This window comes from Topomyia yanbarensis, chromosome 1, assembly GCF_030247195.1.
Source record: "Topomyia yanbarensis strain Yona2022 chromosome 1, ASM3024719v1, whole genome shotgun sequence".
Taxonomy (NCBI): domain Eukaryota; kingdom Metazoa; phylum Arthropoda; class Insecta; order Diptera; family Culicidae; genus Topomyia; species Topomyia yanbarensis.
The window spans coordinates 204,370,783-204,386,297 of record NC_080670.1 but is presented as its reverse complement, the minus strand read 5'-3'; the positions used below and the strand labels follow the sequence as shown (position 1 = coordinate 204,386,297).

Below are 15,515 nucleotides of genomic sequence, written 5' to 3'. Positions count from 1 at the left end.
GACTTTCACCTATATCCTCCTTTCTTTATACGCGTTGCGTTTTCTCATTTTCTCCATTCGATATTCTTACGCTTCTTCTTTATTTTTCAATTTAGTTTTTCCTTTTTTTAATTTTTTTCTCTGTTTTATCTTTTTATTTATATCCTTTTTCTTTTCTTTTTTTTCTTCAAATGGTTGACTTTTTGTTCCTTTACATTTTCTTTAATATTTCAGCCGCTTTTTCTTAATTTTCCGTTCCGACTTCTTATTTCACTCTTTTTTGGTATCTTTCCTGTGCTATATTTTTCTTTGGTTTTATTCTTTTACTTTTTTCTTCACTATTTTCTTTTTTTTCATATATCTCGTTCTTGTTTTTCTACTAGATAATTACATTTTCATGTTTTCTTATAGATTTTATTCTTTTCCCATCGATTTTTTAAATATGTATACGTTTTCCTTTTATCGGTTGTATACGCATATTCTACTGCCTTAATTTTTCTTCTGCAACATTTTAGTCTTCTATTATGTTTTTCCGTATGTACTATTCGTTTGTCCTTCTTTGATTTTATTTTTATTTTCCATGTTTGATTTATTTTTTATTTTGTTTATATCTCTTTTAGCATTTTCATCGTTATTTCTTTCTCCGTTTCTTTTCCTTTTTTTTGTTTAGTTTCTTGTTCTTTTTAAACAATTACTGTTTCCATTTCACATATTTTTTATATTAACTGTTATTATTTTTCCTGTCGTATTTCGTTTTCACCAGTTTTCAGCTTTCCTTTTCCCTTTTTGCGGTTTTTCGACTTATTGGTAGTTTTTGCTTATATGTGATCTGTTTTCTGCCTCTTCCCATTTTTGCCTTATTTTCCTGTGTAACTTTTCTTTTACTCGTTCCTACTTTTCTCCTTTTTTACATTTTACTTTTTCGTTTTCTTTGTGCTTTTCTATCTCTCTCTTGACCTTTTGTTGTTTCCCTTATTATCTTCCCATTCAGTTTCTCGTGTATTTGTTTTCTTGTCACGGATCTTGTTTTCTTTTTTTTCTTCTTGACTATTCCATTCTTTTCCTTTTAATAATTTCTTCTTCCTGTTTTATTTCTTTTTGTTCTAATCTATATTTCTCTACTCTATTTTGATATCCGCCTTCTATCTTCTTAATTTTTTCCTTGGCCTTCTCGTTTGTCTTTTTATATTGTTATTTCATCGTTCTTTGTATCAATCTATTTTTTGGGTTGGTTTGGTGTTTTCATATTTGTCATGTTACAATTTCTCCTTTTCCGTAAATGTATTCCTATTTTTTTCTTTTTTATCCGCTTTGCATTTTATTTGATTGACATTATTGTTGTTCTTGTCATATTTTTTTCATTTTCGCTTTTTTTATTGTTCTATTATTGTGCTTCTATCTTTTCTCTCGTGTTCACCCTTTATTTCTATCCTGTTTCTGATTAGTTTCGTTTTTACGCATTCATCCCAACTTTGATTTCTTTCTATGCCTGTTACTATTCATATTCCTTCTTTTTTTGTACATATTTGTATCATATTCTTTATTTTTTAATTTAATTTAGTTTTTCTCTTTGCTTTTTCGTTTTTTTCTCTTTTCAGAATTGCATTTTTTATTGTTTTTATCCTTTCTCTTGTGTTGTTTTTTTTTGTTCTCCTCTTTATCTTCTTCTGTTTACTCCCGGCTTGTTGTCGAATATTTCGACTATTGTTATTTTTATCTTGTTTTTGACATGTTTACTATTTTAATATGCTGTACCTTTTTCCATGTGTCTTTTTTTCTTAAACATTTTACAGTTTTTCTATCTTTATTTTTCTCGTCATCTTCTTTCCACTTTTTTCTATTTCGGGTTTTTTTACTGTTTCATTTTTTTGGTTTTCTGCTATTTTTAACCTTCGTTTCATTATCCTTTCCAATTTTTTTAAATGCTCATCCCCGTTGCGCTTTTTTTGTTTTTAGTTTGCTTATTTTATTTTCTTGCTATTTGTTCTGATTAATTTTTTCCCATACATTCGTTCGATTTCAATTTGCTTTCTTCATTTTCTCATTGTACGCGTCCTTCCCACATCCTATTTTATTTTTTTATATTCGTTTTTCTTTCTAACTTTTGACTGCTTTCTACTACTTCTTTTTCTTTTTCTATTGTGTTTTCCTTGTTATGTCTTGCTTTATTCGTTTTTTTTCCAATTTTGTTTTTCTGTTGTCTTTTTTCCTTGATTTTCTTTCGCGCTTTATCGGAAGAAAATATTTGCTCTATAATTGGATACTGTTACCGACCGCTGCTTTGAGCATGTCTGTGTGCAACTTCCACTCTGCAGGGCAAGAAGTTTCTATTGTGTGATGCGTACATTTCTCCCGATAGAAGTCATGATGTCGATGTCATTGATGCATTTCTGAGATGTGTTGCGATCGCGTCCGATCAATACTAACCCTTTAGGGATGCCGTTCTCTAGTCCCACGTTAACTCGGATAATTCTGGCGACATGGAAACTGTTCAGTATATTGAACATTTGTCCACTGATTTTCAGTAGCCTAAGCAATATATATATATATATATATATATATATATATATATATATATATATATATATATATATATATATATATATATATATATATATATATATATATATATATATATATATATATATATATATATATATGCTAAATCCCCTCGTAGTGTCGCAAGCTTTAAAAAAATCGAGCGATTTCATCATGCAGTGTTTGTCGCTGCTGGCTGGACAACTACCAGGATCTTTTAACTCCACCTTACTTTAAATTCATCATTTTATGTTATTTTCTCAAAATACCTTATGTTTTGTATTTATAGGAAATGAAGGGAATGGAAAATAAGTGAACAAAAAGAGGAGAACTCGGAAAATGGATACAGAAACTAGAAGACTAAAAGGAATGTCAACAAGAAATAACCAGAAAGGATGAAAAAGAAAGAATGCAATTGAAAAGCGGTAGGTGAAATGAAAAATCGAAAAAGGTAAGCTGCAGAAAAAATTGAAATTGAATAAGAAAGAAATTAAACAGAAAAACAAAACAGAACAGACGCAAAGGCAATAGTGAAAAATGCAGTTGAAAAGTGAAATGACAAACAACTGAAAAACAAAGTAATGAAGAAAGCGAAACTAATAAAATGGAAGATTACCAAGGAAGCAATATATGTTAGGGGAAAAGAGTCAACACGGAACCGAAAAAAATAGAAGAAAATGACCACAAACCAAGAAAAAAGAGGACTTCCTTTCATTGGAGCAAAGGTTCAGGAAAGACCCAGAGTTGAAACAACAGTCCTGTCAATTTATCGACGAATATATACAGTTGGGATATTGCCAAGAGGTGAGTGAATCCGATGATGTTACCCAAGGTGTGTATTATCTACCGCATCAAACCATTCTGCGCCCATCGAGATCAACAACCAAAGTTCGAGTCGTTTTCGACGCATCCCGAGCTGAAAAGTCATTGAACGATGTCTTAAAATTTGGAGCAACATTGCAGAGCGACATTTTCAGTATTTTATTTCGATTTCGGAAACACCAGGTCGTATTCACTGCCGACATTACAAAGATGTATCAGCAGATACGGATTTTCTGGCGGTCAAAAACCCGGATGACGTTGGATGTCGAAATCGAAGTAGATGAGTTCGTGGAGCTGCTGCTGTTAGCAGCAGCAATTAGTGTTACTCGAACATCTGACCGAGTTTCTCTTTAATCGGTAAAACTGTTAATTTGTTTTCCTTCCTAGAACGTCTAGCAGTTCGTGTTTTGAAATTATGTAGGACTTCGAACAAGATCTATTTTAGGTTTAAAGTCTCAAAATTTGAACTTAAGAATGATTTGAAGAACGCAGGAAATTTTGTAATTGCACTTAGATGTTTTACGCAATGTATTGTAGTATATTGAAGTTTTGAGGACCAGTACAGTAAAATCGGTACGCCGTAGAAGCCTTCTAGATGTGTTAATAACTTAAAATAAATTGTTAGTACAACAAAACGTGACGAGATAGGTAGATAAGTTATCATTCTCAGAGCTCATCTAGAATTTACTAATGTTCATTTCTCATCCTTTATTTTCCTTCTTTCTCCTTCATTATTTTTACATTTTTTCAGTCCCTTCTTTATTATGTTTTATTTATTTTTATTTTTTCAATTTTATGACGCTATTTTCCTTTATTTTTATATCTAATAATTTATCCTGCTCTTTATATGGTTCTTTAATCTGTTTTAACTCACTTCACTATATTTCATTATGTTAATTTCTTAATGTTTTAGTTTTCTTATGTGCTATTTTGTTTCATTTTTTTGAATTCAGCCTTCCACTTTACATTTATGCTCCAGTACTAATCTTTTACTTGTTCTCGCAACTGTCATATTCCCATTTCGATTTGACCGATTTGATAAAAAAATTCTTTCTCTGATTTTACGCTGAACTTTTCATTTTTTGTCTTCGTTTTCTGATTTTTTTCTCATTTGATAACTTTTCGTTGCTTCCATTTATTTTGTAATAAATTCGAAAATCATATGCTACTGTCCACTTTTGTACTGCTATAAACTTTCTCGAAAAAAAATTCAAGTAATGGTAAGCAAAATTGGTGTTATTAATATTTGGATATAATTCCCGATAAAACTCCAACATATAACAAAACTGACGCAAATTGACATCAAAGTTAATCTTGTTCAACCAATTTAAATTCGCCACCCTTCATATTTGAATTTGTTATTCGGATCAGCGCCGGCTATGAATATTCAACGCGAAGCAAAACGTCAAAAGTTTCATTCGATTACAACCTGTACGAATAGTCATCAAACGAACCAAAAACGGAGGCACATTTCCTCCACCTGCGCACCTCCTCCTCCTCGAAGAAACCTATCCCGGCCCTTTTTGACTTGCCTGTAATTGCCATCGGCAAATCGTTGCCATTGTACCTGAAACCCTATCCGCGTCACACCGAGTCAAGATAAATAACATTGTAATTAAATTACGCGGGGACAGTTTACAAACAACCACCCACCCCGCGTGTGACGTGCTACGATTCGCCTTGATCACGACGAAACAGCTGTCGTCGGCAGGTGGCGCATCACTACGATGTGGTGTGGTGCGGTGGGTAAGTGTCTCACCCCACTTTGAACATGAAACGAACGTTCCTTCACAGTCCGCGCCTGCTGCTACTCGAGTTTGACTACGAATTCCAGCCCAGAAACTAGCTTTCAGGTTTGACTAAACAACCGTTCTGTTTCATTGTGTCATGGCCTTGGGGGGGAAAGCGTGAGAAAATTTCGCAAAATCGAATGCACGAACAGCTTTTGTATAGAGTTAGCATTTCGAATGTTTCCATCGAGTGAAGTTGCAATAGTGTAGTTATTAAATTCCGGCACGAAGCTGCTCTACTCTGCCGGGGAACGTAATGATCGTGGCGGATCGTAAATTACAGGAGTTAAATCGAAATTAAAGGATTAATATTAAAACTGAGATGGAACCGCCTCCGGCTGGGACGGCTACCCTTTTGGGAATAAGGTTATCCTGAGGTGGAATTAAGCAGTAGAACCAGCTGGTTTCGCTACGAACTGAAAAGGATTAGAACGTGGATTAAATTGCTTCCAAGCGTGGTTCATTTTTATTCCATCGCCTCCATCAAATGCAACCTAAACGATGGAAACACGTGGTGGTTTGTGCCTTACTTAAAGATACTTCAGCCCTTTCGATTGGCTGTAAATTTAATTAAAAACTGTGAATTGTGATGGGGTCATCTGCCCGGAAGGCGCAAACATTCCTTTCATCTGTTCGCACACTTTTCGGTCAGCTAAAAGCCAAACGACCCGTCACCTGATAGCAAATTAAGATGATTCTCAATTTCGCGAACGGATCGGGTCGAACAGAGTTCCTTTTAACAATTATCCTGCCGGCTAACCGATGACGACGGAAATACACAACGAAGCCCATCTTCTTCGTCTTCGTTTGATCCTCGCTTTTCTTTTCAGCAACGGACCCGGATAAGCGGCGGTATAATGGTTAACGAGCAAATAAAGCTTCCGAAAGTAACCATTTTCCACTTTGGCAGCAGATTCCAATCGGATTCTGAGCCGGCGGCGGTGGTGGTGGTAAGGGAAGGAGGGATTTCGTTTCTATTGAACCTCATCCCCTGCTCTCACATAAATTGCTAACAAAGTGACGAAGACAGCCCTTCCTCCTCCGCCCCTTCATCAACCTCTCTCGCACAGTCGTAGCCGATTACGGGGGTTGCCTAAATTTGGGCCAATATTGCGTGTGGCATTCAGTCTAGATTTGTAATAAGTCCAGCCATGCGGAAGGTGGAATTGATTGCGAATTTTCTCTTCCACACCCCTCCACCAACAGCAGTGAATGCCGGAGCTTTTGTTTCGAGATAAAACAGAATTAAGTACCGCTCCTTCGGGAGACGTAATTTGTCACTTTCTTTCGGTCGGTCGTTCGTGTTCCCTTTTAAAAAACCGAGCGAAAAGACGATTTCAAATAAATTAGCTTGTTTCGTCTTTTGCACCATTTGTTTGTGCTATTGTTCCGCGAGAAGATCAAAATCTGACTGTGGCGCGGCGCTTATGTAAATTTATTTTCCACGAATCGATTTATTCGCACTACAGAAACGACAGCATTTTCGACGAACGGTTGATGGATTTGTCCGAAGCTTACAAGCATGATGCCCGACTGAAGTAGTCAGCTAGCTTTTTACTTCATGGACCATTTTCGATTGGATTTTTTTTTGTTCAATAAGACCGTAAAAGGCGAACCAAATAAAATGGGGGGGGGGCTCAATGTCTTTAAAAATTGTTTCGAATAAAAGGGAAGTTGTATCCTATCCAATCCACCATGGTCATAGATTGTCTTACAATATACGCAATGTCATCCGATCTGAAGGTTCTTTTAATTTCATCTTCAAACTTATTTTTTTCTATTATTTTCTTAAATTACCTTATGTTTTGTATTTATAGGAAATGATCAAAATGGAAAAGAAGAGAAAATGAAAAAGAAGTACACGAAAAATGGACAGAAACTAGAAGGCTAAAAGGAGTGTTAACAAGAAATAAGCAGAAAGGATAAAACGAAAGAATGTAATTGAGAAGCGGTAGGTGGAACGGAAAATAGATAAAAAGGTAAGCTAAACAAAAAATTGAAATTGAAAAAGAAAGAAAAACAAGAAATTAAAGCATACAAAAAAGCAAGTAGAATGAAAAGAAGCATGGGATAAGCTATAACGAAAAAGGATATAAATGCAGTTGGAAAGTGATATGACTGAAGAGCAAAGTAATTAAGAAAACGAAACAAATAAAATGGATAAGTAGAAAGGAAACAATATGTGTTAGAAATAAAGAGTTAAAGTGGAACCAAAAAAAGAGGCTACCTGCTGACAGAAAAGATGGATCTATGGCCAAGCATAGACGTATGAACGGTTAACGGCTGCCAGCATCAAATCAGACGACGACGAAATCGAAGCAGATGAGTTAGTGGAACGGTTACTGGTAGCACCAATAATTAGCATACCTCGAACGTCTGACCGAGTCTCTCTTAAATCGGTACCATGGTGGGGTCCGGAAGTGAAAATGGCTGTTAAATAGCGTCGAAAATTGCTTCGATTATTAAAACAAGTAGCGGATTTAAATAAAGTTGACACTCGAAATGTTCCAAAAAGCTGCAAAGCAGTGAATGACGCTGATTGTGAACTGTCGAAGGGATTCGACGGGAAAATATCTACGAACAGCCAAAATGAGACGAACGGTAAATGCTCTGAGGGTAAAGTGACAGCACCACAAACCTGTAATTAAACGATCCGACGGTTACACGGACAAAGCGGAAGAAGTAGCAGAACTAGTTAAACATTAAGTGGATATCGGTGGCCTTCAACTACTTCTCATCGTTTCAAAAAGTACAAGCCGAAAGAGCGTGCGAATATCCTACCAGAAACTGTCGAGGACTCTGGGCACCCGATAAAGAACGCAGCGTCCCTTCGAATTCCGTAGGGTATTCGATGCTACAAGTACCCCAAAACTGCTTAATAGAGTGTGGTGCATTAATATTTTCCCAGATAGTCGGCCGATTCCGACACTAAATTGGTCGGAGTTCAGGTTTGCCGCTTTCCAGCCCATCACGCCAATGAAATGCATAGCGAAAGTATTCGATCGTATCGTGAAAAGGAGACTAACCACCGAGTTAGAGGCAAACAGACGGCGCGACAAAAGGAAACAAGTGTTCAGAGCTAACCGCGACATGTTACACAACGAATGGTGTAGCATCCGGAAAATAAAATATCGGTGGGCGAGTATCCAATTACTGAACAGTTTCCTTGCCGACAGAACATTCCGAGTTAACGTGGGACTACAAAAAGGCGTTCCTCAAAACTAACGTTTTTCCTTACAGCAATTCAGCCAATCCGAAGGTGCAATCTGTATACCGTAATCGGCAAGTAGCGTTGAAAACTGTGAACAGGCGGGTGAAAATGTTCGCTTTTCCAAATTTCAGCAGCAAAATCCAGTATCTTCTACGGAAGCTCCAATGCCCGGAGGGAACCCAGCACAAACATCTGCATTGACCGGGTAGCCGTACCGAAAACGAACCAGTTGAAGGTAATCGGTATCACCTTACGATCGGACACTGACGGTAAACAACACTGAAACTGGTGAAATCTACCTGTGAATTATGAGATTGATCGGTGCTACAATTCCACGCGAGTAACGAACTTCGATACTGCGTATCGGTGCAGCTACTACCACATCATGTCTTGTCTACGGCACCGGAAACGAGCTTCCAATCAAATCTTATAGAGGTATGCATCGCTGGGTGGACATGTCTCGACAACCGTTAGTGGCATTCATCCAAACCACGTATTGTCTGGGATGTGAAAAGATGCAAAGCAATTAGGAGATCCCTCCACAGTAATGAGACCTGCCTTGCAGGATCTGCTGGCCAATCAGTTCCGTCGTGTCACGGTTATCTATACCGATGGATCTAAGTGCGCGATACCATACCATTGGATCAGCGAAAACCCTTAACCGTTGATAGGAGTGCAGTGCTTCCTTCCACGGAGCCCCGTGCGATTAAATCGATGCTCAAAATTGGTTTGTAAAATGAATTGCTTATCCTGTTTGACTCGGCAAGCTTCCTCGAGAAATCGCAACGACTATGGATTCCGAAAATTGGAAACCAGCTACGAAAACGCCCTTGACTGGTCACTGGTGGCATCCGTGGTAACGAAGAAGTAGATCGGCTCGCCGAGGATATTCGATATTCGAAGTACCACGCCCCTAAAAATCGTCAAAGCTAGTATAAAGAAAGCTAGTATAAACGCGATAAACCATGTGAAGAAATTGCAAAAAATGATTTGGTAGAAATGTTGGAAATATGGAAAAGAGAAACAGTAAAAAGAAGGATGAAAAGTGAGAACAAGAAAAGAAAAACGTTGACAAACGAGAAAGCGGACAGGTTGAAACCAAGAAAATAAAAAAAAAACTATGTAAATCGAAAGAAGAGAGACCGTAACAAAGTCATGGAAAAGATAGGAATAAATGAAAACGGAAAATAAGAAACGGAAGTAGAGAAGGCTAGTTGTTATAAAAAAAGGTCAAAAGTGGAAAAGAAAAGGGAAAAAACAGAAAAAGGTAAAAAGGAGAAATGGGAGAAGTGAAATAATACCTGAAAACACAAAAAAAAATTTTTGAATAGAGAAACGAGCATTGCAAAAAATAAAATGTAGAACGTCAAGTAAAAAGGCGAAAAAATCAAGGCAAAAAAAGTGAAACTGAGAATGGTAAGCAATAGAAACAAAGCAAGAAACCACGAAACACCGACACGGGACAAATAAAAATGACGAAAAAAATTGAAAGCGGAGGTAAACAATAAACCAAGACAGACGTTAAAGAAGGAATGAATGTTTAAAATAACTTAACGAATAAGAAAACAGTTTTAAAAATAATAAGTAAAATGAAAGCAGGATAAATAAAAAAATAAAAATTGAAATAATGGAAAACGAAATAAACTAAAAGAAGCTGAAACATGTTAAGGATGCATTAAAGGGAAAGAAGAAGTCATCAACCATAAAAAATGAGCGGAAATAGAGTCAAAAGAAAAGCAAAAATGAACAAAATGAGAAAAAATAATATTAGTTGAAAAATGAGGAATGAAAACTGAGAATTATAAATAAGTCTTGCGAAAAAATGATTTGTTTAATAGGATAAAGCTACTACTGGTGACAACATTAAAAGTTTCCGGAACTTCCAGCAGCCGCAAATGGCATGTAGGACGCGAGACTGTTTTTTCTCCTCTTTAAAAAATTTCCCCCGGGAACAAAGAAAACACCCCACAGTCGCCACACATACACACACACACACATTTGCCATCATAAATTTCCACGCTCGTTAACCGTTGTTTTCAATTATGTTAAGTTCTCGTTTGCACACCCAGAGACTACTTCCTCTGTATAGCTTCGAGGGCACTTTCGCAAACACAAAATAAGGAACAACACACAACTAACGAGCTGACGACAACAGAAGTGTAGCTCGGCTTTTCCCCACTGGTGATGGTGAAATCTGCATACGATTACCATGTTAATTTCCGGAAATTTTTCACTCAACTCTCTCTCACAGTTATCATTCCAGGGGAAGAGGTACCCGCAGGGTAGTTGGTCTAGCAGCTGCAGCAGAGATAATGTCACGCAAGAAGTTCAAACATTTCCGGCGAAACGATGTGAAATGTGTTTCCTCTTTGGTTTCGTACTTGTTGACTTATTAAATTATTAGGAATGAAACAATCTAAATGAGTAGTCAGTGGTTTTACTAACGTCTAGTTGTGTGAAGTTTTGTGGCGTTTCCCTCGGTTGTTAGTGTCACACCTGTCCATCACAATTGTGTCGGGAACGATGGATTTCACAAATCGTCAACTTTAAAAATTATATAACTGTATTGAAACTAAATTAGTTATGGAATTAGCGTTTCGACTTGGTCTCATCAGAATCTGACACTAACTTAGTGACAGGACTAAGCTAGCGCACTAGCACAAAAACTAGCTCCAAAATCGAAAACACAATTTGTGTTTTTGAGCAAACCGCTAGTCCTGTCACTAAGTTAGTGTCGGATTCTGATGAGACCAAGTCGAAAGGCAAATTCCAAAACTAATTTAATTTTTCCTACTGTACAAAAAATATTTCGAATTTCACAAACCGCCAACTGCTTTTGAAAAAAAAAACAAAAATAGCCTACCTCGATTAACCAAAACTCTCTTGTTCAATTTTACAGATAACCTCAAATCGGATCAGACCCCCCAATCGTACCAGTACCACTACATCAACAACAACAACACCAGCAACAACAACAACCTAATCGGTGGAATAAAATCCAACGTACCACCGGATCTGACGACTCCGGGAGATGACTTTACCGGTCTGGTCAACAATTTGGATGATGGCAGCAGCACTATGCTTGTGTGTCACCCGAATGGAGGCGGCGGCGGCGGTGGCGTCGGTGGTTGTCCCAACGGACATCCCTCGGTGGCGGCTACCTTAAATGGCGGAATTGCTCCACATGATCGGAACAAGTTTTGCGGCAGTTTGCCGAACCATCTGGATGCGGATGATGCCTGTGAGGCAATCTTTAAGCAGAATGGTGAGTGGTTTGATTTTTTCTTCTTTCCATTTCGGTACTATGACTGAGCAGTTAATAATCTAGTAGGCTGTGGCATTCAGCCAAGCTTTGATTCTTATTCGTTGGAGCTGGCAAACCGCCGGTTACAGTAATGAACCTTCAGGATTTTGATAACAATCCTTGTGTGTCTGAAAAACGTTCCAAAAGGGGAAATGGAAGAAAGGAATCAATCAACTGACAAACAATGCATCGTGGATTAAAAACAACAAGCAAGCATATCAGGGCGGAACAGTGCAAGACGGAGAAGTAAATTCTTTTCATTTGAAGGGAAGATGATCCTTCCTTTGTTCAGTTCGTACACACTATGTTCAAACTAACCTCAGTAGCTGGGTAATGTTTTGTTAGGATGATTTTCAATTCAAACCAACTTTTTCTAGAGACCCATTTTAAACGGGAACTAAAAAACGTATTCAAAAAAATGTCATACTAGACCTCGTTAGGAATGGAATGCTTGGTTTGATACCGGCACTCCGTCGGAGGTAAGACTCGCGCGGTTGGTCCATTTACGTCCAACCATGCGCTTTGGTACTGAGCTACGAGAAGGGTTTTGAATTCGTTTCTATAAGAGCTTTGTTTTTGGGGGTGATTGCGTTCACTAGTAGGCTGGTTGAAAACGAGAGCACATCCGGTTAAACGGAGCCCGATTGCTTTTTTTCAATCGTCTTACCTTAGGATCCTGGTTCGCAGAAGCGATCGAAAAGGTCGTTTCAACGAAAAATAAATAAAATCATCATGACCATAGGCTATAGGATGGACATTAGTGGCTATCATTTGGTAATAAGGAAAATGGAATGGGATATACGGAGAAAGGTCCACGTAATAATGGACTTTGGATTTCAAACTAAAAAATTTCAACCCTTGGATTCCGAAAATTAAACGCGTATATCTGAGCTGCGGATTCAGAACACAAAATGCAGAGCTCTGGATGTTAATCTCAGGACATAAGGAATTTGATTCTGAGCTCTGTATTTTGCTCTTCGGTCTATGGACGTTGTACTTTTGTCTTGGGACTCAGGATTGAGGACTCCACACTCTAGACACTAGAAATAGGAAGCCTGACTTGGCACACCTAGGGCACTGGGACTATGACTATGCTATCTGAATTGAGAAAACTAAAAGTAGGAAATTTGAAACATACTAAAAATCATCATTCATTGATGATTTTTAGTATAGCAAAATAGGAATTTAAGAAAAATGGAAAAATATGTAAATCGAAGAATACATAGGCATAAAATCAGAAAATATAGAGAGTTATGAAATAAGAATACAAAAAACTAAAATAAATGTTAAAATGAAAAAGGAAGAAATTATTGTTGAGAGAATTACATTAGTTACAGCAGTAAAAAAAGTAACAATAATGGAATGAGAAAAATGGATTAAATAAGAAAATTATTATAAACTGAAAATAAACAAAATTGGATAATACAAAAACAAAAGAAGAAAGTTGCAAAAAACACTGGAAAAAAATATATAAGAGAGGCGAAATGTTGAAAAATGCGAGGACAATAATAATATGAGAAAATACGTTAACAGAATAATTAAAACTATAAAAATGCAAAATCGAGACAAGCAATTAGGAACACCAGAAAAACTAAGAAAATAATACTAGAAAAGAAAAGAAAATAATAAAATGAGAAATGATGAAAAATATCAATTGAGAATATAACAAAACTAGGTTACGAAAAAGTAAGAGAAGTTTTGAGAAGATATATGCACACTAATAAATATTATCAAAGTTATTTAAATTAAAGGAAATTACGAATAAAATAAGAAAAAGTAATAGAACAAAGCCAAATCAGCACCAAGCGTAAAAGGACAAAACAAAAAAATAACTGAGAAAAGTTGATTCTGATAAAATGTGAAATTAAAGAATTAGAAATCCTGACCTCTGTATTTCTATTTTGCTTCCCTGGGTTGGATTTGTAGAAAGTCGCAAAATACTGCGAGTTAAAAAAAAATTGATGGGCAATAAAAAAAAATAGAAAAAAGGAAAATGCGATGATAAAAAAAAGAAAATTTGACATAAAAAATTTATATGACGATAAAACAATACAAGAAATCGAAACTAAGAAAAAGAGAAAATTAGATGATCAAATTTGCAAAAAATTTTGCGATTAAATACACAAAGAAAAAACTAGAACATGAAAATAAGAGAAAAAGAAAATAAAAAGGTTAGCAGATTTAGAAGGTAACCAAGTAAATAAGAAAAAGAAAATCGAGAGAAAAAACGGAAATAAGCAAAATAAGAATATAAGAAACTCGGAAGGTAAAAAAATAATAACATAAGAAAATAAAAGAGAAAATTCGAAAATTGTAAATTAATGGAATAAAAAAATATGGGAGAATAATTATATGAGAGAAATGAAAAAAACTAAGTACGTGTGATAATTCGAAGATAAGAAAATCACAAACTAGAAAATTTAGAAATAGTAATATAGGGAAGTCAGTTAAAAAAGAGCTTCAAAAATACAATTGTTATTTTGTAACAGAAGATATGAAAAACCGAAAATGAAAATTTAGTGACCCGCTTTTTTAACCCCCTGGTGTGTTTTAGGCAGACAAAATGTTGATATTGACAAAATCGCGACACATTTTTTCTCTTTATTTTTAATAAACTGAAGCTGTCAAAATATTATATTCTAGCATCTAAACATAGTTTCATAATCTTTTCTGATTATTTTATATAAATTTTCCAAAGATCCCTCTTCCAGTACAAAATAAATAAAATTGATAATATTATTTTGGCATATTTTTTAAGGGATGCATAATGGATGGGGAAATAATATAAGAAAAAAAAAGAATTTTATTATTAGCAGAAAAGAAAATAAGAAACTAAGAAAAACTGATATTCGGAATATAATTAAACCACAAACTAAGAGATTAGTGAAATTTAATTGTAGGAAAATAAGAAAATGAAAATTAAGAATATATAAAATTAAAAAAAAACGAAATAAGAAAAAAATACATAAAATGAAAATAAAACCTGGAAAAAAATAAAAAATCGGCAAAAAACAAATTAAGAAATGATTAGAAAAATTAGAAAAACGAAAGTAGGAGTTTCAAAACATAAGGAAAGTGTATAAGAAAGCAAAAAAATAAGATAAGTTATGAACCATTCATAAATTATGTTACATTTGGAGGGAAGGACGTGACAAAATGTGACATTTTGTGGCAAAACAAAGTTATAAAATTAGAATGAAAGGAAATAATAATGTATAAAAAGCAAGTAAAAATTAACAAAATCAAAAAAGCGTGAGTGAACAAACAAGAAAAACATTGGCTAGCTTTTCTTCTTGCTCAGTTCAGACACCAGAAAATCGCTTCGCTGCTATAGTAGGCCGTACAATAAAATCTCCTTTCGCGTCACTTTGTTCACTTGCGAAAAGCGGAAATGCCATTGTCCCATTGCTATTGAATTTTCGAATTGTCCCATAAGACCATCTCTTCGTTGAGTCGATCCATAATAAAGTTTTACCCCAGTGCAATTTCACCACCTACGCCATTCGATGCTAATTATGTTTAAAATCGTTAAGAAAAGCAGAATCATTCGCTTCTCGGTTCAGGCGAAGTTATTCAATACATAATATTCTACGACTGTTTTGAAGAAATCTACCCTCTAAAAACATGTTTGGCCTTTTTGCCTTTCTCATATAGAAAGGATATGCAATCACTCTGAAAATGGTCAACCTAATCCCGGCCCGGAGGGCCGTGTGTCATATCCCATTCGACTCAGTTCACCGAGATCAGCAAATGTCTGTATGTGTGTGTGTGTATGTGCGTGTGTATGTATTTTCTAAAGTCACTCACTTTTCTCAGAGATGGCTGAACCAAATTGCTCAAACTTAGTTTCAAATGAACGGTATAACGCTCG

The 15,515-nt window shown here is 35.7% G+C and overlaps 1 protein-coding gene across 2 annotated transcripts in view; it reads left to right on the top strand.

The window, feature by feature from the left end:
• The window catches only part of LOC131688988 (uncharacterized), a 134,753-nt gene that overhangs the window by 73,822 nt on the left and 45,416 nt on the right, over positions 1-15,515 (top strand). For both annotated transcript variants that reach the window (XM_058973701.1, XM_058973710.1), the window contains one exon: positions 11,240-11,605. In XM_058973701.1, the coding sequence (XP_058829684.1) occupies positions 11,240-11,605 (366 nt within the window). The remainder of the gene's footprint in view (positions 1-11,239; positions 11,606-15,515) is intronic.